At 43.4% G+C, this 27,705-nt stretch overlaps 1 protein-coding gene across 8 annotated transcripts in view; it reads left to right on the forward strand.

The window, feature by feature from the left end:
• AFF2 (AF4/FMR2 family member 2) overlaps positions 1–27,705 on the forward strand; it is a 444,617-nt gene that overhangs the window by 280,782 nt on the left and 136,130 nt on the right. For 5 of the 8 annotated variants that reach the window (XM_034648984.1, XM_034648985.1, XM_034648989.1 and 2 more), the window contains 3 exons: positions 17,622–17,708; positions 23,264–23,300; positions 23,593–23,626. In XM_034648984.1, coding sequence (XP_034504875.1) covers positions 17,622–17,708; positions 23,264–23,300; positions 23,593–23,626 — 158 coding nt within the window. The remainder of the gene's footprint in view (positions 1–17,621; positions 17,709–23,263; positions 23,301–23,592; positions 23,627–27,705) is intronic. The other 3 variants (XM_034648986.1, XM_034648987.1, XM_034648990.1) reach the window with 1 other exon arrangement.

A 27,705-nucleotide genomic window follows, 5' to 3' on the forward strand; every position in this document is an offset into this window, starting at 1 on the left:
AATAGGTGGAACATCCTTAATGTGATAAAATGTATCCATCTCAACCCAAAAGCTAGTGTAACATTTCACAGAGGCATTGTAAAAGCATTCCCACAGTAGTTGAGAAATCAGACTAATTGTTTTTATCACCATTATTATTTAATATTGTCCTGGAGGTGAGCCAAGGCAATTAAACAGGCTAAAGAAATAATAGGTATTAAAATGGGAGAGAATTGTGAAATGATTATTTGTAGATTATATATATGTTTGTGTGTATATATATTTATATATACACTGTTTTCCTGAAATTCCCAAAAGAATTAACCAAAAGCACTATTACAAACAATACAATTCAGCACTATTTCAGTGTGCAAAATAAATATATAGAAACAGTCTTTACATGTAAGCAACCAATTGTAAGATATAATGGGCCAACAGACTCCATTTATATCTTATGAATTCATTTAACAAGAAATGTGCCAGAAGCTATATGAACACACTAAGTCACTATGAGAGACACCAAAGAACATTTTAGAAAAACTGGAAAGGCATATAATTCTTGGATAGGAAGGAAGGCATCACAAACATTTCTGCTCTCAAGTTAATCTTGGATTCTTACCTCACACCACACAACACTATTATTTCCAGATGCATTAAAGATTAAAAACAAAAGCACAAAATATTAGAAGTGAATGTGGGAGCATTTCAGAAGTTTTTATTTCTAGTCCAAGTCTCCTGATGAGCCAGCAGGGGTTGAAGGTAGCCAGGGGAAAGTTTAGAGGTTTGAGGAGATTAGAGAAGGTTTGAAATAGTCATTGACGGGGGGGGGGGGCTCCCCAAGGAATACTCTTAGTAAGATGATGAGGCAATGTCAAGGTTCCAACCTGTAGATTGTGTGATTTCTCCAGCAGTGCTTAGCTCATTACCCAGAGACCACTGACTGATGGGCCAAGGGCAGCCTGGAGGACTCAGAGAGGTTAAATATATTGTCCCAAAGCACATGATTATATAGCTACTAAGGGGACAAAACAGGATTGGAACTCAGGTTGGCCCGAACTGAATGTACACACTAATAATAATATCAAATAATCGCATAGCCTTTTTTTTGCAGCAAGTGCTATGATCATCCCCACCGCTGCAGATAATGAAACGGAAGTACTTTGAGCCTAAGTGACTTTCCAAGTTCAACAGCTCACCAGTGGCAGAACCAAGATCTCAACCCTGGGCAGCCCAGCTTGAGTCCGTGCTGTTAACCGTTATGCATTCTGTCTTTCACCATGAGGATATAGGGCTGACGAAATAGATTTTAAGTGATTACTACAGGGCTCAACCTCTGACCCAGTGGATAATGATGAAGCCAGGCAAGATTGCTAACAGTACCATGTGTCGGAATCAGGAAAACAGCTTACCAGACGCACCGAATCTACTAAAATGAAGTTCTTTGGGAGTATATCTATATGGCGATGCACTTCAGTCCGCCAGCGTTCTGAGTAGATAATAAAAAATTTAGTGGTAACATGTATTACTGCCCACAGATGTATTCATGCAAGGATCTAGAGCAGGGTTCAGCGAACTTTTCCTGTGAAGGCCTAGACTGTAAATACATTTGACTTTTTAGGCCATATGGTCTCTGTCTCAACAGCTAAATGCTATTGTTTTAGCCTGAAAGCATCCATAGACAGTGTGTAAAACAATGCTTGTGACTGTGTTCCAATAAAACTTTATTTACAAAACGGACAGTGGGCCACAATTAGCCTATGAGAGGTAGTTTGCTGACCCCTGCTCTAGAACACCTAGAACTAAGAAGAGGATAGATCTGCTCTGCTCTGTTCTACTTAGACCACACTTGGCATGTGGTATTGATTTCTGGCCGGCACATTTAAAAGAAAGTTCATTCAGTTAAATTTACCTTTCTTTTTTTTTTCTTTTTAGTTCCATTCCTGTGAGTTTTAACATATGTATAGATTCTTGTAATTACTACCTTTAACAGAATATAAAACAATTCCAATATTCCAAAGAATTCCCTTCTATCACCCTTTTGCAGTCAGATTCTCCTCCCTACCCCAACCCCTAGCAACACTGATCTGTTCTCTGTCTCTACAGTGTTGCCTTTTCCAGAACACCACAAATAAACAGAGTCATACAGTATGTAATCTTTCCATAGCGATTCTCTCACTCAGCATATGCCTTTGCAATTCATTCAGGTTGTATTTAAAAATAGTTCATTCCTTTCTGTTCCTGAGTAACGTTCCATTACATGGATGTCCCACAATTTGTTTACCCATTCATCCATTGAAGAATAGTTGGGTTGTTTTTAGTTTTTTGGTGATTATAAATAGTGCTGCTTTTAAAAATCATGTACAGATTTTTGTGCGATTATGTTTTTATTTATCTTGGATATATGCCTAGGAGAGGGGTGCTGGGGGTCAAGTGTATGTTTAACCTTATTTTTAAAAAGTGCTGAATTGTTTTCCAGAGCGGCTATACCATTTTGCATTCACACCAGCAACTTATGAAAAATCTAGCTCGCATCCTTGCTGGCGCTTGATCTTATTGTTATTTTTTATTTCAGCCTTTTTAATAAGTATGTAGTGGTATGTCACTGTGGTTTTGAATTGCATTTCCCAAATGGCTAATGATGTTGAGCATCTTTTCATGTGCTCATTTTCATTTTTGTACGTCTTCTTTGATGAATCGTGCATTCAAATCCGTTGCCCACTTTAAAAACCAGATTGTTTGTTACCTTATTGTTGAATTTTCAAAGTTCTACATATGTGCTGGATATAAGTTTTGAGTCAGATATGTGCTTTGCAAATATTTTCTTTCTTTCATTTCCTTGACAGTGCCTTCCTAAGAGCAAAAGGTTTTTTTTGCTGAAGGCGAATTTATCAGTTTTTTTTTCTTTCATGGATTATGATTTTGGTGTCAAGTCTGAGAACTTGTTGTCTAACCCAAGGTCATAAAAATTTTCTCCTGTGTTTTGCTTTAAGAATCTTATAGTTTCATGCCTTACGTGTAGGACTTTGACTGGCTTTGAATTGATCTTGCTATATGCTGTGAGGGGTAGGTTGAAGCTCATTGTTCATTGTGTTCCAGCACCATTTGTTGAAAAGACTATCTTTATTGGATTACTTTTGCATTTTTGTAAAAAGTAGGTTGACCTTATATATGTGGTTCCATTTCTGGATCTTTTAGTTTCTTCCATTGGTCTATGCCCCAGGCCTTTCACCAACACCATAATGTCTTCAATACTGTAGCTTTACAACAAGTCTTAAAATTAGGATAATGTGAATCTTCCATCTTTGTTCTTTTTTCTAAAGTGGTTTGACTATTCTAATTTCCTTTTCTTTCCATATGAGTTTTAGAAACGTGTTGTCTGTATTTTCAAAGAATCCTGCTTGAATGCTAGTAAGTATTGCATTGTATCAGTAGATGAATTTACTTGGTGTGCCTTTTTAGTTCATGAACATGGTGTGCCTCTATGTTTATTTAGGATGGTCACCCCATTTTTAGAGGTACATTGATAATCTGTCATTCCATTTTGGGGAAACCGTGCTATGGGGCAAATTCAAACCCCTAGAAAAACTACATGAACAAAGTTTTTCATTATGATATTATTTGTAATTAGCAAAAAATGCTACTGTATGTCCAACAGTAGGGAGATAGTTAAACAAATTCTGATTTATACACTCAGAAAAATAATCGACTGTTAAAAAGATGGCTTTGAGGATGATTTAGCAACAGGGACAAAAAAACCACCTTATGGTATACTATGAAGTGAAATTACCAGACTATAACATTTTATGTACTTATTTTTATAGCCATGTAAAGATACGAATAAAAAGAAACTAAAGGAAAATACCTGAAATAGTTCTTGTTTTGTTAGGGTGACAAGATAATGGGTAAGTTTTTTCCTTTTCTAAATTTTCTCAATTTCTAAAATTTTCATAACAAATTTTAAGAGGTATGCTGCTGAAGCGAAATGCATTTAGCAACAAGTCAACAGGATAGTGAGTGGGTCCACAATCGGAATGCCCGAAGAGAGAGGCTAGCCAAGAGAAGATTGAACTAGAAGAGGGAGCAGGCCACCCATGCCCGAGGGACTTGCGGTGTGGGAGTGAGCCTCAAGGCTGGATTTAGGCCAGGAGGCCTCAAATGGTAGAACCCAACCCCTGAGGGGCAGTTACAAGGAGATAAGTATCTGAGCAGTAAAAGGAAGAATGTTCTAGGGAGACATCACGGTTAAGGAAGTAGAGCTTGGCTCTTCTCCCTTGCTGAACATTCTTGGGTGACTTAACCATTCTGGATCTCACTTACAAAACTGGGAAAATACTGCCTAATTTTCTTTTTTTTTTTCTTTAAGATTTTGTTTTTATTTATTTGACACAGAGAGAGAGACAGCCAGTGAGAGAGGGAACACAAGCAGGGGGAGGGGGAGAGGAAGAAGCAGGCTCTCAGCAGAGGAGCCCGATGCGGGGCTCGATCCCAGAACGCCAGGATCACGCCCTGAGCAGAAGGCAGAGGCTTAACGACTGAGCCACCCAGGTGCCCCAATACTGCCTAATTTTCAGGATTGATGAGATGATCAAATGAGCTAATATATGTTAGTTATGCCCCTAGATTGTGCTTGGAACACTGGGTAAATATTAGGTCTGCCTGGTAGACTCCCATTCACACCATGGAAGAACCAACCCCAGGATCGTTTCTTTTCTGAAGCCCTAACTGTCCAAATGAAATGAATCTCTCTCTCCTTCTTCTGGTCCCCTCATCACCTTTTCCACATCCATGCTTGTCACCTTCATGTGGTGGGAAGGACTGCCTCTCATGGCATAATGTCACATTCCTTAGATCAGGGTCTGTGTCATACTCATATCTCTGTCCCCTTAGCCCAGCCCAGAAGCCCCTCTGCCCAGCCCGACATGTCCACAAAAGTGACAAGTGTAGGTATGTAAGAAGTGCGTAGAGTAGCTGTTTGTTGAGTGACTGAAATTTGTAGAGAAATGATTAGAGAAAATGGCCTCACAGGGTCATGTCCACCCTTGGTAAAGTAATAATATGTTTTCCACAGAGCTATTGGAAGTTAATAAGCAGATGATAGTGTTTAGTAAGTAGAATAGTTATACAAATACTAGGCATTATAATGACTCCATTTCTTATTTCTTCAAATAATATATTTAGTGCTACTTTTTGTGCTAGGTTTTTCCATTGCCAAGCATTATTTAATATCTTTGCTCTAACCTATTTTTAATATTGCTCCTCAAAGTACAATAATGTTAGCAATATCGCTAGAAACAAGGCATTGATTAAAAGCAAAGGTGGAGACCCCATATGCTACTGTAATCACAGAGCTGATTCGAATCTCTTAAATAATGTTAAAGGGGCCAGTTTGGTACCATTCACTGTGCTTACTATCAGTGTGGACACAAGGAAGATGCTTCCATGACATGTGCTTTTTTCCTCCAGAGGGAGTTTTCCAGACTTCTTTTTGTGGCTGAAAACCTGTATGCTGCTTCTGTTAGACACTCTCAGCCTCACAACAGAGGTCATGTCAAAACAGAGCACCCACCCCACCCCCCAGATCTCCCGTTCCTGGGAACAAACCAGCTCATCCTGTTCTCCCCTGGCAACATGTTAGTTAGAAGTTGCCAGATCACACAATACAGAACACAGGCCCATCGAAAGCTAAGGCAGACAAAAGCATCCCGGCTTTCTAAGCCTCTGGTGGTTTTCTCTTCAGTCCCTTCCAACTTCTCAGGACCTGTTGGGACTAGAAAAAACCCAAGGAGCTTGTCCACCCTCAACTTTTTTTTTTCAAAGATTTTATTTATTTATTTGACAGAGATAGAGACAGCCAGCGAGAGAGGGTATACAAGCAGGAGGAGTGGGAGAGGAAGAAGCAGGCTCATAGCAGAGGAGCCTGATGTGGGGCTCGATCCCATAACACCAGGATCACTCCCTGAGCCGAAGGTAGACGCTCAACCGCTGTGCCACCCAGGCGCCCCCACACTCAACTTTTGCAGACTCTTTCCTGCTCTTCGACCCAAGAGCCCCCAGAGGGCACAGCCTCACGCACCCAGCACTTTTGATACCAAAGTGAATGGTGGGCTGTGTTGCCCAGCTGAGACCACAGAGCCCCTGCCTTTGGAAGAACTGGGATTCAGAGGAAGGCACTAGACTGGGCATCAGGAGACCTCCAAGCTAGGCCTGACCCATCCACGGCCTTCTTTTGCAACCGTTGGCTCGTCTCTGAAGCATCGTGGGCTTCAGGTTTTCCACCTGTAGAACTGAAGTGTTGACTAGTCTGCTCTGTCCAGAACAGTAACGGTAGCCACATGTGGCTGGTGGCTGGTTAGTGAAGTTTAAATGTGTTAAATTATAATAAAAGTTCAGTTCCTCAGTCCATGAGGCACATCATAAGCACTCAAGAGCCACATGTGGCCAGTGGCTATCATTGGACAGTACAAAATAACAGTATTTATTTTCATGGCTGAAAATTCTAGTGAAGAGAACTGCCCCTAGCTTCTCTCTTAAGATCTGCTCCGGGTCTTCATTCTGAGTCTGATCATTAAATAAAACCAAATCTAGTTTTACTTTTTTGACTACGTACCCTTGACTATGTTTAGAGTCTATCTAAATAATTTATTTCCATCCTGAGGCTTACATAGAGTCTGCTAGTCAAATGCTACTCTAGTCCTGAGCAGGACTCCTACTGCATAAAAAAGGACCAAAAATCAGGCTATGTAGAAAGAGATAAAGCGAATGTCCCACAAAAGAGAGAAGAGGAGAGAAATTGAAGGCAGTGCAGGGAAGTGCCCACCCCACTCTCCAGGCCTCGGGCAAGTTCCTTCCCCGCGTTCCATAGGAGTGATAGTGCCTTCACCCCCAGGCTCTGGGAAGCAAAGGGTATGCGAGACCCTGGCAGGGCCCCTTCCAGAAAAATGGTACTATAAAAACCCAGCACCTGATTCGTATTCACCCCTGCCTCCTTCCCCTCCCTCTCTTTCACTCCCCCTTTCCTCCGCTTTCCAGCTTGTTCCTCTCGTGAGATATTCACCTCAGGTACACCATTAAAGGAGGGACCGCAAGCGGCACTTGGACAGCTCTGGAGACTTTAGATGACCCGTTACTTCGTAGGGGAAGTTGCTCACGTACACCATAATCTAACACTATCACAGGGACCCTAGATCTGGATTATTAACCTTAACATGGCCTAAGTCCTGTCAACCACCACTCACTGGATTCTACGTTCATGGCAAGGCTCATTTAATAAAGCGAGGCTTCTCCTTAGAGGTGGGCTTACTGGCTTTGATTTGCCATCCAGGTTGTGTGACGCACACACATGACAACGAATTGAGGAAGTAGCAATTATAAAGTAGTTTCTAAAACCACCAAAATCTGATTGGCCTACAGAAAGGGGACAAAGCCTGCCTCCTGCTGCCTCTTTGATGATGTTCCCTTTAGAAAAGCCCATCCTGTTGGAGCACAGTGGTGGCAAAAGCCCAGCGTGCAAAGCCACCACCCAGACAGAGGTCCTTCATCTGCCACACGCTGGCTACGTGACTCTGCCCCAGAGGTTGCTCTTCGCTGGGACGCGGGAATCTGATCCGTGAGATGAGAACTAGGAGAACTACTTGCCTGGATTCTTGAGTGGATGAAACACAGTAACATAGATGAAATATCGAAACATCTGGGGAATTCTAACCACTAAATACGTGCACACTTCTATTGGATTTAATTGTGACTCTTCCTAAAGGTTCAGCAATTCCAGAGATTCTCAAAGTGTGACTTTGAATTCCGAGCTTCAACCCTTTACAGGCTCCCAGCCTGCCTTTGTTGAGGGGTATGAATTGCCCCTGTGATGGTTTTCCTAATTATTAAATATATAAGCTCCTTTCATGTCTTGTCTATTCTTTTTCATTTTTGACCACTCCATGGTTCATAAGGCACTTTGCAGCTTTTCAAATTGTCACATTTTTTTAATTAGCCCAGAGACCCTGCCACGTCGATTTCTGTCAGCTGTGTAACGGTCTCTGTGGGTAGCTTGCAAATCCCTGTCCAGGATTGTTTTTAATGATTTTGCACATTTCTTTTCTTTTTGAAAGCAAATGAAGGACAGACGAGACGAGCCGGAGCCACTGGCAGGGGAGGGTGGGGTGCTGTTGCACTGGGGTGAAGCGTGTGGCTAAAACCCAGTAGAAAACCACCAGTGGACAACTGGCGTTTGGACAGGAGATACAAATGGATTACACAGCGTGGTCTGAAGCCCAGGGAGAGAGTCCTCCATGTGCATTTAGTTACCTCAAGCCCAACCTGACATCTGCTCACTAGAACTTTTCCAGTGAAGTTGAATCTTCTTTGGTGCTTTCCTAAATGTATAGCAGGGAGTAAACGTCCTGACCTGGTTTTCCCCAAGAGATGATACTTAAAGAGGATTTGGAGACATCCATGGGGAGTGGATTCCCACAAGGTCATTAAAAAAAGCTTGGCAGGGTGGGCGGGATGGGGGAGGAGTTGGAAGGTGTCCCCTTCTCATGGTGTGCAAACGGTTTGGGTGCCTCTCAGAGATGTCAGCAGGAAATTCTTAATAAAAAGACTCTGTAATTGTTACCTTTTTTTTAAAAAACAAACTAACATGACTAGGTAGTGATGCAAGGATCAGATTGGATTTTCGTGTAGTAAAGCCTTAGTATATAAGTATCTCTGTGTTCTGATTGCCAAAGATGTATCCTGTCGGTAGCCACTTCTAGCTTATGCTGTTTGGCAGGTAGCTGTTTTCACCGAGGCAGACAGGCATCAGCCTTCCTGATTTTAACACAGGATTGACACTTTATGGCATGCCTATGGGGCAAGGTTTTATGTCCACACTGCCTGGCCCCTGGAGTGTTCATATTGAGTTTAGAATGTTCTCTTTCTCCATTAGCCAGATGTCCCTTTAGAAAAAGATATAGCTCTTACTTGTGCTGCCTCTTTGCCAGTCTTAATATGGAATAAAGAAGCTATTTATTTCCCATTATTTGAAGTAATTGCAGAAAGAAACTAATCTGGAGAGAGGAGTGACTGTCCAGGCATTGAAGAATACTCAGCCTGTTGGGGGCTTGGAATATTCTGAGGGGGCTTTCTGAATCAATTTCACTAAGGCTTAGTCGTGGTTGTAATGTTGTTAAATTCAAGGGACTGAAAAGAGATTTGATGCCTCTGTTGGCTTATTTTTATTTTTTTTAATTTTTAAAAAGATTTTATTTATTTATTTGAGAGAGGAAACACACACAGGGGGAGCAGCAGGCAGAGGGAGAGGGTGAGGGAGAAGCAGACTCCTGCTGAGCAGGGAGCCCGATGCAGGGCTCGATCCCAGGACCCCGAGATCATGACCTGAGCTGAAGGCAGATGCTTAACCCACTGAGCTGCCCAGGTGCCTCTGGCTTATTCTTATTTTTACTGGGGGAGTGTGTTGATGGAGGAGGAGGGCCTGATGTTCAATAGCTAGACGAACACCTTATGATCAATTTGTTAGTTAATTTCACGTGAATGGGACAAACCGGTTCCCTTTCATCCCCCTGGTGCTGTGATTCTGTGATTCTAAGAGGAAAGACAATTCTGTGCAAATCATATTGGCTGGAGTTTCAGCTGTATCAGTGGCCTGACACTTTATTTTTACTGATCTCAGAAATAATGAAAGAAGAAAGCTACAGCCAAGTTGTTCACTGGAGGGCTCTTTCTATGAAAATAGATATTACTTCTTTTTTCCTCAGCAATTGAGCCTTTGTTCCTTCTAAAAGCAGTTGTCATGAACTCCTCATTACCATTTTTCTTAATGTGATAAGTGTAAACTACAAGAAAGCTATCATGTTTGAAAAGCTACAGCAGCCCTTAGAAAGGAAGACTGATGCCTTGTGTAAGGCTTCAAAAAGGCTCAGACTGGGGATTGCACGAAATGTCTCCTCCTGCCTCCCTTTGCCTGAACTTGTCTTTCACTTACCGTAGAACCCACGTCTCTGCACTTGCAGTCTTGGTCTGTCTGTCCCACAGTGTGACATTAGCATATGTCTTTGGTGATTTCTGGAACATGATAACAAATTGAATGTGACTCTTTTTTTTTTAAAGCCAATTCTGACAGATTTATTTTAGTTCTACTTTTGAACTATAACTAGTAATTGTTATCTCATACCCATTCCAATTACGAATACTCTAGTTACCTAGGTAGAGCCCAGCCACACCCTGTGCCTGGATCTGGTCCAGCTACCCGGCTCTTAGATGCCTTGCAGAGAGTAGACACTCAAATGTTTTTTAGGATGAATGAAACTAAATGTAGATCGTTAAAGATGGTGCTGGGGGAACAGCCAATGAAGGTGTGTGAATTTTATCAGATTGCTTTAGCCGACCTGGAGCTAAAGGGGCAAATTAGAGGTTAGCCATAAAGAATTCTTTCATGCTATGAGGATATGGTGTGCCATTCCTTCCAGTGAGGTTGCTCTGGAAAACAAGATGCCTACGCTATTATATTATATTTTAAATGATGGTCATTTGGATGTAGTTGATGGCAAAATAATTTGAAACACAAAAGCTAGAAACTGAACAGTAAAGTTTAAAAATCGCTTTTGAAAATGAGTAACAGTGTCAAAATTTACTTCTGGAGGAAGGAAACAAGTTCCCGAGTTAGGGAAGAAGTGGCCTTCAGGAAACCTCAGAAACGTCTGACGCCTGGACTGCCCCATGGAGCAGAAGCCGTCTGCCTAAGGTTCCTCTCTGCTCCTGGTCTCTGCAAAATCATTTCCCAATGGCCAGTTCTTACAGTTCCTACTCTTGAACTGGTGCTAATTTTTTGTGAAGAAGGCAATTTAGATTGAAATCATTCGAGCAACGTTTTCTAATGGAGTGGCCAATCTTCTGTACTGATTGGTTCAACTAATGGAGACAAATGTCCTGAGAAGGATCCAAATTTACAAGGCAATTGTCTATTGGGGTGTCAAACCCCATTAATTAGGTGGGCTGTGGCCTCAGGTTGCTGTGGCCGAAAACACGTGCAGAACTCCATGGGTGTGGTTGAATTCTGCCCGGTGTGTCACCATGGTGGTCTGCCCACCTGTTGCTGCCTTTGGAGAGGTTTCTGTGTGGACTCTGAGTGTGGAACATCTGACAAGGAACTGCCCGTGGCCATACACAACCCCGTTTTATATTTAGTAAATGGAATGGAACCTACTGCATCTAGCAATGGGAAAAGGGTGGACTGATTGGCTGAATGAACACATGGAGAAGCCTTGGGGTCACTGATCACCGTGCTCCTGACTGTAAATAAGATTTAGGTGCTTTTAAGTCAAATTCTGATTGGGGGGTACCAGGACGAAGGCAGCCAGTGTGAGCTGGACCTTTTGCATGTACAGCACTGGGGCTGATGGAGAAAATTTCCAGATTCCCTGAAACAACCATCCAGACTAAAGAGTTTTGAATAAAGCAGTCAGTTTTTTATTTGAAGAAAGAAACAGTGCCAGGATTTTTATACTATGTCAGTGAAATTATAACTTAGTGTTAGAAACTTAAAAAAGAACTGGCCTTTTTTTTTTTTTATTCCTAATGGCCATTTTGTGATGGCCCATTGTTGGGAAGGTATGTTTAATAGGACAGTTGATTTTAAACTTCTTCCCTACCAGCACTTGCATAGAAATCAAGGATGCAGTCTCAGTAGAGTGTCTTAAGACCATTCCAAAGAGAAGAATATTCATTCACTTTCATGGAACAGCATTGTGACCACTAGAGAGGCTTGGCAGGAGTATTAGTGATCAAGCCCAGAAAAGTCTATGGTTCCACTATTGTTGGATTGTCCAAGAGCTGAGCAAACAATCAGACAAATGGGGCTGTTAGCTGTCTCACTGTGAGATAGCGGGCCTTCCCTAGTACTCCTCCCCCACCATCCCCGGGAGAATGGTGAATTTCCTTAGCCAATTTGGTCAGCCATGTTTGCATGTCATGTAAAAACAACAAAAAACAAACAAGCCCTGCTGTTTCAGATTCAGTTTTGCATCACAAATATCCTCGACTTTACCGAGATGGAGAATATGATCATAGGCTCATGGAAGGAAATACAGTTGGTCCTTAACCTCCCTGCCCTGCCTTTCTAAGAATCCCTTTAAACCCGGCACCTGCAGTCCATTTGCTATTGAACAGCCAGCACCACTGCTGAGGCGGAGACATTGTGCTAATGTCCCTGCCTGGCTTCCCTCTCCTATCAGGGAGGAGCAGAACCTCCTTCAAGCCAGTTAGCAGCTGAGAGTGGACTGAGGACTGAGGAATTCTCCTGAGGCCCGATTCCTGGGGCCGGCCCCGCTGGGGACCCCAAGGGCCCTTGACCCTTACTGCCTGGCAACCCTCATGCCTCACTCCCCCTCACTGCCTGTTTCTGGCTCTTCAGAGAACCATCAGGAACCATGGATACAAAGGTTCTAAGTCATTTATTCAAGCAAATTAGGTTTTCGGGTTAAGTTATTGACAACCTCCCACCCCCTGCACCCATGCATACATGGGGTTTTGCGCTAGAAGCAGCAGATTTGAGTCTACTGAACACACCCACTTGCAGTCGGGCCACATGGACTGGACTCCCTATTTCAGGTTTTCGTCAGTTTGGGGGAAAGGAAGGTGCTGATGTTCCTGGTGTCCTTAGGCCCTGGCGGCATGTCAGACTGCTCAGTGTATATATTTACTTTCCTATTACGCTTCCTGGAACTAAAAACAGGAAGAAAAGTATCTCCTCCCCCAAGGGAAGTTGGAGTCCAAGGTCACGTAAGTCTAAGACTCTGTGAAAATAAACTCCAACTTGATTTTGGGTACTTCTTCTTCTATTCAATCATATTTGTGTTTTAAAACCACTCGGCCATCCCCACATACTATTATTCTTAATCACGAGAATTTGTACTTCCCAAATTGCAGTGATATTATTCTTAGTATTTCAACAGAGGGAAGGGGTGAGGTGTACAGAGCCCCTCTCATCTGGAGCCCTGGACAGATCCCGAGCTACCTGTCCGCGAGGTTCATGCTGGCAATGCTCCGGCCTGCTCACAGGGCTCCTCGCGATGAGTCTTCTGCATGTTCGACGCCGTGCTATCCGGACCCCTGGCCCGTGCAGTAGCTCCCTTTCCCCTCTTCAGGCCCGTAGATGTGGGGGCAGAGGTGAACAGTGCTGACAGCTGTGAGAACCCCCAGAGGCCATCTCAGCTAAAGCCCATGTGCTGCAGGTGGGAACACGGCCGCTCAGAGAGGGCGAGCAACTTGACTGGGGTCACTCATGTAGCTCTTGGCCAAAGTGGGACATGAGTTAGGCTCTCCTTACTCTTAGTCCAGGGATCCTTGGGGGATCTTTTGGACTCTAACAACAATGAAATATGTAAGATACTACCATTGCATTCATTAAGATGGTTATTTGAAAAATTAATCGTCTCTTCAGTTAACTTTTCGAGGTAAGGACCTGAATATTTATGTTATGCTGTTTAACCTAAACATACACTGCTTGAACATCTACTATGTGCCACCTAGAATGTTAGCCTCTGAAAGGGATACACATGCAGACACACACACACACACGTGCACACGCGCGGCTCCTCTCGCCTTCACAGTGAAGCCTTTCCCAAAGGCCTCACACAACGGATTCCTTCCAACACCTCAACACATTCCCCTCTCGAGGTGGTTAGCACATAAAGCAGAGTGAGCTCTTCTCGGGGAGGTCTTGACTTTTTATCTTTTCTAGATCCCAGTGACCAGTACATAATGACTACTTGGCAGAAGTTACTAGAACAAAATGCAGGGCATCCACCAAACGGACCCAGCCATTTACTAATTGTGTGGCCTCGGACAAGTCACTTGATTTCTTTGTATCTCCAAAGGAGTATGAAGGTAACCCCGCCTCTTTAATTTGTAGCACACCAAGACTGAGTGTGGGAACTGAATGCTTGGCGCACTATAAGCACTTAGTGAATTTCGGTATGATTCTTCTTATTATTATTAATTCAAACACAGAAACTTCAGACACTAATAATAGTATCTCATATTAACCAGTTACTACGTACTGGGCACTGGAGATACAAAGTTGAGTAAGACAAGGCTTGGGCCACCATCCTAGTTACTACAAAGAACAGCCAGCCAGACAGCCATGTGTTAGGAGAGTCTGGAATCCAGACCTTCTGCTCCTCAGCCAGTGGCGCGCCCAGCTTGTGTGTCTGAGTCCAGCCAAGTGATGTTCCCCGCAACTTGTTTTGGATTCATTAGAGTCCTAGCCATGAGCCGTGGTATGGATAATATGGTGGAGAAGGAACCACTGGTGGAAAATTGGGCCTTATCTAGGGCGCCTGGATGGCTCAGTCGGTTGAGCATCCAACTCTTGATTTTGGCTTGGGTCACAATCTCAGGGTCATGAGATGGAGCCCCTTGTCAGGCTCTGCGCTCAGCAGGAGTCTGCTTGAGAGTCTCCCCTTCTCCTTTGGCCCCTCCACCCCACCCCTCTCAAGGAAATAAATAAATCTTAAAAAAAAAAAGGGGGGTGGCTGGGTGGCTCAGTCAGTTGAGTGTTGGACTCTTGGTTGTGGCTCAGGTCGTGATCTCAGGGCTGTGGGATTGAGCCCTGTGTCGGGCTCTGTGCTCAGCATGGAGTCTGCTTGAGATTCTCTCTTGCCCTCTGCCCCTCCCCCACTCGTGCTCCAAACTAACTAACTAACTAAATAAATAAATAAATAAAATCTTTAAGAAAAAGAAAATTGGGCCTTTTCTGACTTTTCTGGGTTTGACCTTGAAGTCTTAGCTCACATTAACTTAAGCACCCACCCGGCTGTTAGAGATTATGTGGAGTGCCTGTGGCTTGTGAAGCCGATTCTTTGTCAAATGCTGAAAGATGACACATCATTACTTACTTAGTCCTTTCTCCGTTAACCGTGTTTGTCAACTCTACAAGAACAGTCAACCTATCCAGCGCTGTGGAAAGAGTACGCGCTTTGGAACTGGTCACCAGCTTTCACTTCCCACTGCCCAATGGGAAGATGAGCCCCTGCTTAATTTCTCTCTGAGGGTGGAGGGAGGGAGCCCATAGATGAAGGAGTTTCAGACCCACCTCACATGCGTGTGTGCGTGCGTCTGTGTGTGGGAGAGACGTTTGTTGTTCACGGAGGAGCGACGGTTGGTGTTCAGCGCAGGTGCGCAGCACTGGAGCCTGTTTGAAGAGCTTTGGCGACCCTGCACAGCAGGTGCTCCTTCCTACCTGATGAATGGGCAGACTTAGTGCAGTTGGGTAAGGGTGCGTGGGGGTTCTTATCTTGGCAATAGAAAGAACATAAAAATAGATTAATATCCTTCAAGTGTGAACGAAAAGGGTGACAATGGAAAATCTGCTGTGAGCTTTCCACACTCTACAGGTCTAGCTCATTTTGAGAAGTGAAAGAGCTTGCTCCAACGTTCCTTGCTGAAGATAGCCTTTCAGGAAATTATATTCCTTTCAACTGCATCTTGCCTACTTTAATCAAATGCATTGGTGGTAACACGGAATCGGCTTGCCATGTCATGAAATCTCACATTTCCAATGCAGAGAATCAGTTATAATTGAAAATGCAAACGTGGCGGCAGTTCTGTGTGGCCTGCCCGGCAGGGTGGTGTGCTCAGACAGTGGTTCGGGATCCTCGCATTCTGCCACAGAGTAAATTCAGATGACCCCGGGGGGGTGGGTACACCTTTGAGAAGGGAGTTCATCCTTCCAGGTGTCTGAAACACCTTTTCATGGGCCCAGAGGCACATGTCTACAGCCAGTGGTGAGAAGGGATGGAACCCGAGTTGCTGCTGAGAGGTAATACTTCCTGATCCCAGGCTGGGGCCTTACTGCCCCTTGCTTAGGTCTGGCTAAGGAGGACCTGTATGTCTTATGTGGGACGGATTTTGGAGAAGACCAGCCTTCATCGGAAAAAGAAAACACTGAAAATGTAAAAGAAATCATTCAGTAATTGCAATTGGGCTTCAAACTGTTGTCGCACTGAGTTACTTTGGGCCAGTTTTGATGAATGCATAAGTGTACAAACGTTATCAACTGCATACAAATGCGCAACTCAAAAACACTTGAAAGTAGTCTCTCTCTTAAGTAGGTTAAGCATCCCCTCTAAATCTTGTATGCATGTTTAATGTCCTTAGCGCCTCCTTTTAAATAGTGCTAGGTAGACTCCGATCTGTGTCAGCCCTTGTCGGAATCATACTTAAAATTCTGCTTCGGCACTGCCGCTGTGAATGGGTCTGTGAAGTATCTCCTTGCATTACAGCTCTTCATACATCAAAGCTCTTTTTGAACTGGGTAATTATAGAAGGGGGGAAAAAACATGTTTTAGTGCTACCTGAGAGTTCTTATTAATATTACCTTTGAAATGACTAATTATGTTACCCATAAAGATTGGGGGAAAGTATTATATAACTGACTCATTTAAAAAAAAGGCCATTCATAAACTTTGATCCTCTCCACTCCTCCCCAAAGCTCGCCTTTTTTTCTCCCCATTATTGCATTGATTTTTATATTGCATGTTTATACACTGGAATGTCTGATGAATCCGACACAGGCTGGCCCCCTCCTGCTTCACAAACTTTGTCATCTCTGGTGCTGGGACGTTGAGCCTGTGATTTAATTACCCTTCCTCTTCGGGTAAAGCGTGTTGGCCACGAGCCCTAAGACTCAAGCAAGATTTGAACGGCAGTTCTTTTCATACGGAGTGTTTGAAGGAATCGAGAAGGTGCCCCTGCTGATAACAGAGAGTTTGGGGGCCTTGGGCGCTTCTCCTTCCTAGGTTGAGACTCGAACTCACAGAAACGCCCTGTGTCCGGCTGGACAGAACAGTGCTACCAATCTCATGGTAACCTTCTCTGTGAATGAGAATGAATTCTCCTCAGCGACCTCGTCTTTGCATGGAAAATCAACGGCACATGCCTGATTTTGTGACCATGAGGCTCCACCAAGAGAAAGGGGCGTCAGAATATCTGGAGCGAGGGAGCGAAGGTGGTGATGGTGCTGCCCTTCCCCGAGGTGGCAGATCACACCTGAAACAGGATAGCAGGAGCTGGAAGAGCCCCAGGCCATCAGGAGGCCCCCCTGGGAGCACCTAAGAGAGTTGACAGAATGCAGAACCCCAGCATTAGAAGAAAAGTTGAAGGTTCCCAATGAATGAATGAATAAGCTCCAAATGTCTCAGGCTAGAGAAAAGGCAGCACCAGGGCATAGGATTGCTGTCTTCCACTAGCTGCAGGTTTGTCATGTGAAAGAAGAGGAGATGAGATGTGTTCTGTATGGTTCCAAAGTACAGTCCATAGGTAGAAGCTACTGGGAGACAGGTTTTGCTCACAACCAGAAGGAATAGGGTGATCGGGATGTCTCAACGTGGGACGGGCTGTTTCAGGCATTAGTGAGCTCCTTGTCCCTGGCTCTGTGCGAGTGATGTTGGATGGCCCCTTGTGTCATAGACAGGCTTCAAGCACCAGGAAGGGACAGGGGAATGGAAGGAACAAATTTAAGCTCCCCTGAAAACAATTAAGGCCAATTGAGTCCGTAAGTATTTATAAAGGGACCTACTGTATTTAGTGCCAAGAAAGTGTTTGATTTGCTAAGTGCCCCAAAATAAAGTTCCTTTGTTTTTCCTCACCAGGAGATGACCCATTCCTGGCCTGCTCCTCTCACTGCCATGCATACTTCCGGAAACTCTGAGAAGAACACACTTTCCATCCCAGGACAGGTCAATTCTCTTCCTGCCTCCATTTTCCTTTATCTTATTTCAATTGTACCAGTCTTCCGATCGGAGTCCTAAAAATACAAATGACCTTGGTGTTCTAATGCCATAAAGTCTAGACTTCCTCAGGGCGCCTGGGTGGCTCAGTCTGTTGAGCATCCAACTCTTGGTTTTGGCTTAGGTCATGGTCTCAGGGTCATGAGATCAAGCCCCACGTTGGGCTCCACGCTTAGTGCAGAGTCTGCTTGAGATTCTTTCTCCCTCCCTCTTCCTCCCCATCTGCATCCATTCCCGCTTACACGCTCTCTCAAATAAATAAATAAATCTTTAAAAAATCTAGACTTCCTCTCGCCCCTCAGGATGTTAATATAAATTTCATTTTTCCCAAAAGAGTCTTTTTTAAAGATTTTATTTATTTATTTGCGAGAGAGAGAGAGAGAGAACAAATGAGAGAAAGAGAGAGAGCACGAGCAGAGAGAGAGGGAGAAGCAGGCTCCCCACTGAGCAAGGAGCCCGATGTGGGGCTCAATCCCAGGATCCCAGGATCAGGACCTGAGCTGAAGGCAGACGCTTAACCGACTGAGCCACCCAGGTGCCCACCGAAGGGGAGTCTTTAAGAGCATATATCCACAGACGCTGGCCTGCGGACTGTACTACCTAGAGCCCTGCCACTGTCTATGTTACTGTACCCAGAACGATGAATCCGGAGAGTGAGCTCATCCCTTAAGAAGACCAACTAGGTGATGTAACAACAACATCCAAGATTATTTTTTAATTAAAAAAACCTATACTCTTCACCCTAATGGGTCGATTTTCAATTTTGTCTATCACCTTCCAGTGCTTGCTCACAAGCACACAGGTCTTTTACACGCCAACACATCCTATTGATAGAACTTCTTCTTCGGTTCTATGGTCAAATGTTTAATTTTTTTCCTCACCTGCTCCCACTGAGAATTTTTTCTCACCATCAGTTTTTAAAACGCCTAAATAACTATGGCTATTCTAATAACACGCTTAAAAAGAAAAAGTAATGTCTTTCTCCCTTCTGTCCTTCCATCCAATTAACCATCCATTCATCTATCCATCCATCCATCCATCCATTTATTCAGAAACCATTACCTGAGGGCATACAATAGACTTAAAGTTAAGGATGAGGAGAAACCCTCAATGTGTTATCAGCTAAATGACAAAACAGTGCCAAAAGTGTCTTCTTAGAGAATAGAAGGTTCCAAGAAGTGTCTAAAGGTCCCCGGGGGTTGAGGAAGTGCTCAGAGAGGTGGCAGCATGTGTAGGATGCCTACACCTTGGACAGGTGGAGAAGGGCCTAAGAGAAGAGCAGTCCATGCAGCAGAACAGAAGGGACCAAGGCACGAGGAGATGAGGGCTCATGGCGTGGTCCTGGAAATGGAGAGAGATCTGAACTCCAGGCAAATGAGTGCATCTCTGTAAAAGACCTTGAGTGCCAGCAAAGGAGTTTAGACTGTTTGTAGAAGGAGAAACCCAGTCATACTTCAGTTTCTAGGGTCGTGAGTTTAACAATGACATTGGTCTAAACTGCAGTTAGTGATCCCCACCCACCTTTGAAAGGGGTCAGAAGTAAGTGAGCAGCAACCCTCTCTGTCTCTGGCTGGTATGTGTGTTGTTCCCTCCTGTATGCCCAGTGTCCCTCCTTAGGCCGCTCTGGGCTTGGGGTCCTCTCCCTAGCATCCCAGCCAAGGGATCCATCCAACCTTTTCAGGCGTTGAATCCAACACTGGTTCAGCAATTGCAGTGTTTTCAGCTGTGTTCTCCAATTTTGGAGATAATTCGCGCAAGTTGCAATTTTGACATTTACAAGTGTATACAATAGAACCGGTTGTTTAAATGGGCTTTTGTAGTAAGTGCACAATTTGGAATCAGGCATGATTTGCATTTTCTGCCAATTATCTGTGCTGCCATCGACCCCATGATAAAGGTAGAGGCAACTGGCATAAAATGGTGAAACCAGGATGGATACACACCCACTCTTTTGTTTCACTTGGTTCCTGCCAAAATGTTGGTTTGAAAGAAAAGTACATCAACAAATGCCGCAACGTGCCTCGCCTCATTCTAAGCACATAATATCTAGTAAATAATTCCATCCTCATTACAACCCAAAGAGATTGGTAATTCAATTCTCCCAAATTCACAGAGGAGGAAACTGAGGCATGGAGTAAAGTAATGTGCTCCGAATCATCCAGCTAATAAATCAGGGAATCAGGTTCTGTGGTGATGTGTTTATCACACAGGTTTACAGATGCCTCGGTTCAAATTCCATTTTCCAAAATGTGGCCCTGTACAGTAAATACATGTGCCTGGGTGACCCCCTTTCCTCCGTGTTCGCACCGGACCCAGGCGATGCCACCCTCTCAGAGAGCATCCCTCTCGTACATTCCTGAGAGAGCTGGAGCAGCTCAATTCCCTTGGGAGCTGCAGACCTGGCTGCTTTTAATCCTGACTCTGCTAATCGCTAGCCAGGTGGTCCTACTCCAGTTCCTCTGAGCCTCAGTTTCCCCATCTGCACTATCTGTGTGTGTCTGCGCACGCACGCCTGTGTGTATATATAATCCCAGTGGATTTTTCAGGTCAGGTAGTCAGTGAGTCTGCAGGCTTACAAAACCAGACACAGCTGGAAATTCCCAACTTACTGAAGTTTACTTATCCATCCCAAATTGAGAAGGCCATGTTTGCTCATAGAGAATGGAAAAACTCACGAGGAATGGAGTACATCGCTAAGCAGAAGTAAGGGAGCTAATAGTGTCCTCAGGGGAAGTTCAGTAAAGACTTCGTGGAGGTAGTCAAACTCCAGACAGAGGCTGGCAAACTACAGCCCATGGGCTTTTAGATTTTTAAATGGTTAGGATTTTCAAAAGAAAAAGAATGGAATAGTTGTGAATATTATGAGTTACTATGAATGGTACAAAGTAACATGAGTGATATGAAATTCAAATTTCAGTATCTATAACTCAAGCTTTCTTGGACTCCAGCCACACTGATTCATTTACGTATTAGCTGTGGCTGTTCTCACGCTACAGCCGCAGATTGAGGAGTTATGACAGAGACTGTACGGCCCCCTAAAGCATAGGATCTTTGGTATCCGGCCCTTTGGAGGAAAAGTTTGCCAATCCCTGCTCTAGAATCTAGATCCTGTGGGAGCGTCTGATTGTGGGATTATCATCAAAGTTAATATTGAAAATATTCTCACTTAAGTTTGTGAAAACAATTTGACATCATTATATCCTATTATTAAAATTACTTATATGACATGTCTATGAAGGAAATGCACAAAGTCAGGTGTTTTTTTTAAATTTGTATTATGGGCATCAACAATTATGGCATGAACAATGCAGATTTTTCCCACAACCAAGCTATTTCCAGTCGGGGTTGGGTGTGTTTGTATGCTACCTTGGGTGATATCCAGAGGTGTTTCCTTTGTTTGGAATTCTGGTTTTAAAAAGTCTTACCCATCTTAACATTAAAAACTGTATCAAGGAGCACCTGGGCGGCTAACTCGATATAGCATCCAGCTCTTCATCCCAGGGTTATGAGTTCAAGCCCCACGTTGGGTGTGGACCCTACTTGAAAAAACAATAGGTATCAAGAACACATAACTTCAATGACCCAAATTCAATAAATAATGCAATCCTCGAGTTCATTTCATAAATCACTGCCCTGATGCCTTGAACAGCTGACTGTTTGGGTCTAAAGTTGAGAATACTTGGATGAAGGTTAAAACTTCAGGCCGGCTTGCTGGGACCAGTACAGTGACTGGCTGCATGTGTGACTCTCTAACCAAGTTTTTGGTTTATTTGACTTTGGAACTTGTCATTTGATTCCTACTGTTATACGAGCCCAAACTCGCCCCATATGACTGTGATGAAATCCCTTGTGAAAAATAACAGGTAGAAATATTAGTATGTAGTGAAGGACATACAAATGGTTAACCCTTCATTTATTTGGCATTCTGGGAAAGAAATGAGGTGTTCTGGGTGATCAAAATTCTTGGATAACCAAAGGCCCATCCTTCCATAGGAATCATGTAATATGAATCATTTTGAGATGTAATTAATATTTTTCTGATTTCTTATAAAAGTTCTACCGAACATGCTTTCGTCTTTCTTGATAACTTAGACATGATGAGCACCACTTATTGGACTGTGCTATAATTATGCCCTTGGGAGCTATTAAGATGCATAGGAATGCCTGCCTCTATATTAAATGGCCATAGACTCCTGTGCTTTGTAAGTTCTGACTTGGCTGTGTCATTTTCTTTGGCCACCTGTTTCATGTCTCAGTGTTCCCAGTGGCTGTGCCTCTAGGACTGTTTCCCCTTCCTCGCCATTTATGATTTGCTAAGGGGTGGGAATCAAATGGCCAAGCTTGTTAGAGTTTTTCATCAAAGTCAATTCTCTTTCAAGTGAGGGTTGAGAAAGCTTTGAGCAGCAAACTGCATGGGCTTTGTGATAGCTCTTTAGTTGAGAGGCCTTTTCCATCCCTTGTGGAGTTTCTGGTAGTCTTATGGAGTGGTGATCTTGCTGGAAGTGAAATCTCCTGGGCAACAGAATCATACTAAATAGATCGAAACATTCACTTTCCATTAAAGCACAGTGTTATTGTACTTGATTACTTTCTCTTAAAGACAGACGATCCTCTGATTCTGTTTTTCTTCTGTAAGGTAGCAAGATTAGGCTTCAAGACTAGATTACTTACAGCAGTGGTGGACATAACCAATTCTTGTATTTCCTTGAATTCGTTGTCCCCCTTTTGAAGCTCTTGTCTTGCCGTCAGTACTCTCCCTTCCGTCCCCACGGTGCCGTGCAAACCCTGTCCATTGTTATAGTGCTTCTGCCTGTGAGTTTGGTCAGGATCCACACAGGTGTGCCATGCTCCCAGAAAGCGCCATGTGTAGAAATCTGCATTTCTCAAAATCAGTGAATGAGTTGTGTGCAGGGTGACTTTCAAATCAAATCTAAATCCTTTAAATAAAGTGCTCCACTCACGTATTTCAAATGGCTTCCTATCCTTCACCAAATTTGTAATGAAGTTTTAAGAATACTTGTCTTGTGAAAATGAGATCCATCTATCGCATATGTGTCACAGTTAAGGTAGAAAATTGGAGTTGTTACTATAAAAGGGAGCAACTGAGCACATCTATTAATTACGGTCTTGTTTACACTTCTACAAAAACCAGGATCATTTGTTAGTTTGAACCAGGGCCCCTTTCCTTCCTTAGAGACCTCATTGCCTAGCTAAGTGAGAAATTAAACACTTGAATTTCACACGTGTGGGTCATTTGTTCCCATGTTGCATACGTTTCATGGGTCTGATGGAACGGCAGGTATGGTCATGTTGCAGCGGGTTCGACTAGCAAATGTTTATCCTTCAAATAGAGCTAGGGACGGAAGCCGGCTTAATGGAATTGTCAAGAGGGGCTTCCTTTTTGGTAAACACTAGGCAAGTTCTGTCTTCAACAATAACAGATACATCTTTTGCTCCCTCTGTAGCATTTCACTAATATTTGTCTTGTGTGTTCTTCCTTATAGGAATCCCAACACCTGACCCCAGGATTCACCTTACAAAGTAGGTATTTTTAAAAAATTCTACTTAGTCCAAACATTCATGTTGTCTCCTCCCCCACTTTCTTCTCTTTCCTACCTAATATCGTGAAAGCATGAATTGACAGTGGCAAAAAGTCATATCGTGATACATCCAATTGTTCCCTGTACTTTTTCATCTGTGATTTATGGCAGGATGCTATAAAAATACATATCTGTAACTGGAAGGGCTGCATGTTTGAAGACCGATTTCATTCAGAGTGACCATTTGACAGTGGAAACCATGGGTAGTAATTGCGTGTGGCCTTTCTTTTCAGAGTGGAGCGACCCAACCAACAGAGCTTCTACGAAGTTAGTATCGCTGGAGCCGTGAGTACTTGGGTTTCCAGAGCAGCCTTCTTTGGGGGCATTTGGCAAGGAAACGGTGCCTCGGTGCCAAGCGAATCTTGTTCTCTCTCCCGCTCCTCGAAAATAGGAACCTCGGCTCATAATAACATGGAGTTTGGTTAGAGAGGACAATGAGATTTCCCACAATAAGCGAGTAACAGTAAAAACGAGTGAGGTCACCGTTAGACTCTCTAGTGAGGTAAATACAGGCTGGATTGGTAATTCTGGAATATGAAAACAACTGTGATTCTTGGCTAGTTATTTGAATATTATATAACTTCCTTCACAGACCTCATTAGACACAATATTCAGACGCCACCGCCTAGGGTGGAGAAAGGACACGTCTCAGCAGCCATGATGGGACATGAAGTACGGATTGTTATGGCCAGTCAGCCTGAGACCTTGCTGTCTGCAGGTCATCTGGTGACTGTATATTAAAGACAAACAAGGATAGACAGAAAGAGATGGAATAAGAGATTACATGATGCTGGGTTGAAGTTCAGAAGCCAGGGGGCCCTGCGATTCTCTCAGCACTGTATCCATTTGTTATTAATGCTGACTGAAGGAGGGGTACAGAGAAACCAATTTCCTCAGATTAACTACTGTAGATTTTGTAATATCCATTTGTCCAAGAACGTATCAAGGGAGTATTTCTCTCACAACTCCTTCCATTCCTAATAATGGAAAATGAAAGTCGACTTTTCTATGTGACTAATAGTCACATACTTGAAATTTTTCAAAATGAAATAATTTATGACATTCAAGTAGTCTAATGGCACACTTGAAGTGAATTGCTCACCTTTTGGAAGATCGTGAATAATTGCATAGAACAACTGGGAATGACTCCCAAATAGACCATGGCTCTGAGAAGGACAGTGGCATTTCCGTGTTCCTGGTTCTGCTGAGCAGCAAAGCCCCCAGAGCCCTGACCCCATTGTCAGCCTCCTTGTTTTGTTTTCTGGCTTGATCTCTGCCTTCTAATTCAAAGTTCGATTTCAGCAACCCAGAACTCTCAGTTAAAGAGGTGAGAAAGAAATAAGAAAGGGGGAAAATAAAACCATAACTGGTCTGAATTAAGGACCAGATTATGTGGAAACATGGAAATCAAAATCGTCTTTGATATTGTTCATTGCAGCTTTTCCGTCCATTGCTTCTTGAATTGCCCTTCCCCCTTGTTATTCTAGTAAACAGTAAGTCTTACTCTCGTACCTTGCCCTTCTCCTGTTAAACTGTCAATAAAATTCACACACACGCATGCACACACTTGAGTGTGTAGGAAATCAACACAGGTTTCCAGACATGAAAAAATATAGAAGTATTTTTCCCCCTGTAAAATGATCTTACTCCTAAAGCAAGAGTATTAGGCTCCTGCTGTGAAATATGTTGATTTCCATATAAACCATAAAATTCAATATTTCAATAGTTTGTAACTAACAGAAATAAACTCATCAATTGTGATTTATAGTTAGAGGCTGCCTTTCCAGAAAACAGCACTTCATAGCACAGGGGTATATGGCGCAATTCAGTAGGACTGAGGTTATCCGTAGGAAGTGTTCGATAAAACTATAAGATGCTGAGTCCATTTTTTGAATGAACTGCTCTCTTTTTAGCTGTTGGATCTAAAGACTGATTGTCCATCAGACTTCAGCTGGAATAACTTCCTTCTTTATGGTAGGGTGTGGGTTTAATACAGGACAGATAGAGTTATAATAATTTTTATTTTTAGCTTCCGAATTATTATCCGCTTAGCCAATACTATCACTCCCCTATTTTACTACCGTGTGCTTTTCAAGACAGCTTCTAGGATTTTCCATGTGGCAGGGTAATCCTTCAGGCAACTAAGAACATTCTGGTGTAGACAGCCCGCTGGTGGCTCGAGTTTGGTGCGAAACAACCCCGTGGTTGGCCCTGCTGCAGGACAGACACCTTCCCAAGGCCAGCAAATGTCCTGGACATGCTCCCGCCACTTACTGCAGTGAGAGAGATGAGAGTCTTGCAAAGCAGAATCCCTTAATTACTGGGATACTTTATTAGTTTTCCTCATCTTGGCTTCTCTTCTCCAGTTGATGAAATGCAGATCTTCCATTTGGGCCCGGATTGTAAGGACTGCAGGCGTGGGCAGCAGGTTCAAAAACACTGATCCAAGTGTCCAAATCCAAACTGGGAACCAGCCAGGCTCCCTTTGGGTTCGTGACAGCCACATTCTCTCTGGGCCTGACCCCAGCAGTCTGACTGGCTTTTGGAGAACCAGGTTTTTCCTCACTCAATAGATTTCACTGCCATACAATGCTTTTTATGGGATGTCCATCCACGGGGTGACATCCGACCTGCTCCGTCTAGAACTCTCACTCCCTGTGAGGCGAGAGCATTAGACTAGGGGAGTTCCAAGACCTGAGTTTGCAGCTTTCTTCTGTGGTAGTTATAGTACTAGGGAGAAAGCACTGACTTAGGATTCAGAGAATAAGAGTGTAAATCATGGGGGAACTTATTTTTATTTCAAAATATACAGATAGAGCCCCCTAGGGGAAATTAAGCAAATTAATGAGCTATGTGTATACACATAAAGGTACAGACGCAAACACTTGTCAGAATTCAAATGTAAACAGTTATACTCTAAAAAAATTATACTCTTTAGTAATTAGACTTAACAACATAAAAGTGCCTTTACCTTTAACCCTTAATAAGTTCTAGAGGAAAGAAGACCCAGTGGTTTTTGTTTCCCTCCGCCTCTGTGAGTCTTGGACCGGGCCTCACCCAGGGCTTCTAAATCCAAAGGAGTTTCTAGCCTCCTTCCAAAGAGGTCCCTCTCCCCAAAGAGGATGGGGCATGGGTGTCTGAAGGTCAAATTGTATTTTTCAGGGCTCTAAGTTGTATATTTGTGCAGTAATATCATGTCCGTTCTGCCTCTGAAAGATCCATTTATTTCCATTACGATATTCAGGGATTGAATGTACACACCAGACATTGTGTTACTTTCTAGTTTCTTAATGAAGCCATTAAGGACTGATGGAGGAGAAAACTGAAACCAAACCCAAAGAACTTGGATTTTCTCCGTCGAGTTGGATTGCTTCATCTAGTTTATAACATCTTGTCAATTCCTTGTCAGTACAGTGGCTTTATAGAAATGCATGACCTTGTTGGTCTTTTATGAGCTGTCCTAAATAGGAACAGACAAGATGCATTCAGTCGCCCTGAGAAGCATTTTCAGACAACATCCATGTTCTCGAGGGTATCTGTGTAGTCGGTCCTTGACATCAGCTAATTTTGTGAGCACTATTGAGAAGATGGACGATCCAAGTATCCAGTGCCTTTGTTATACTTCATTGTTAGTATCTGGACTCTGTCCAGTTGGAAACCCTCCAGACCCCCTTTCAATCAAGCAGCCCCTGTGTCTTGAGCCATTCTGTCTTGAATGCCTGGATGGTTTCCATAAAAGCCCACTATGAAGGCAGATGTAGCCATAATGCTGTTCTTGCCATAAAACCAGTTCTTTCACTTACGTTATTAGCTACAGGTTTGAAAATATCCCAGCCATGGGCCCAGAGACTTGATGAAAGTCCTTGAGGAGACAGACTAGTTGTGGCCGGCCTCCGTTCCCCTGTGGGTGATGGGTGTACGTACGCCGCACAAACGGATCCTTGAAGGTAACGCTAGTTAGGAGGAAGAGGAAACGTTGTGGCTATGAAGGCACAGGGGGCTGAGCGAGTTACGCTGCTCCTTGGCAGGAAAGCCTGGAGCCGGGCCTCTTCCCCCAACCATGCTGCCCTTGCTTGTGGGCTCTCGTGAGTTTGGGGGTTCGGAACACCCCATTTGGCATGTTGAACATGGAAGACTCGTACAGCTGAAGTTAGTGGGAAGGAGGCCCACGGTAAATTATACCCAAATGTGGTCAAAATTGCTTTAAATAATGATTTCTAAACTCTTCTCTCTGTGGTAGGAAGTGTTCCTTACCACAGAGAGTAGAAAGACTAGTAGAATGTTTTCCAGTTTACTATCACCAATAAGAAGCATTACGTTATTTCTCAGGTGAATTTTGAATTTTT

The sequence above is a fragment of the Ailuropoda melanoleuca genome, chromosome X (assembly GCF_002007445.2).
Source record: "Ailuropoda melanoleuca isolate Jingjing chromosome X, ASM200744v2, whole genome shotgun sequence".
Lineage (NCBI taxonomy): Eukaryota > Metazoa > Chordata > Mammalia > Carnivora > Ursidae > Ailuropoda > Ailuropoda melanoleuca.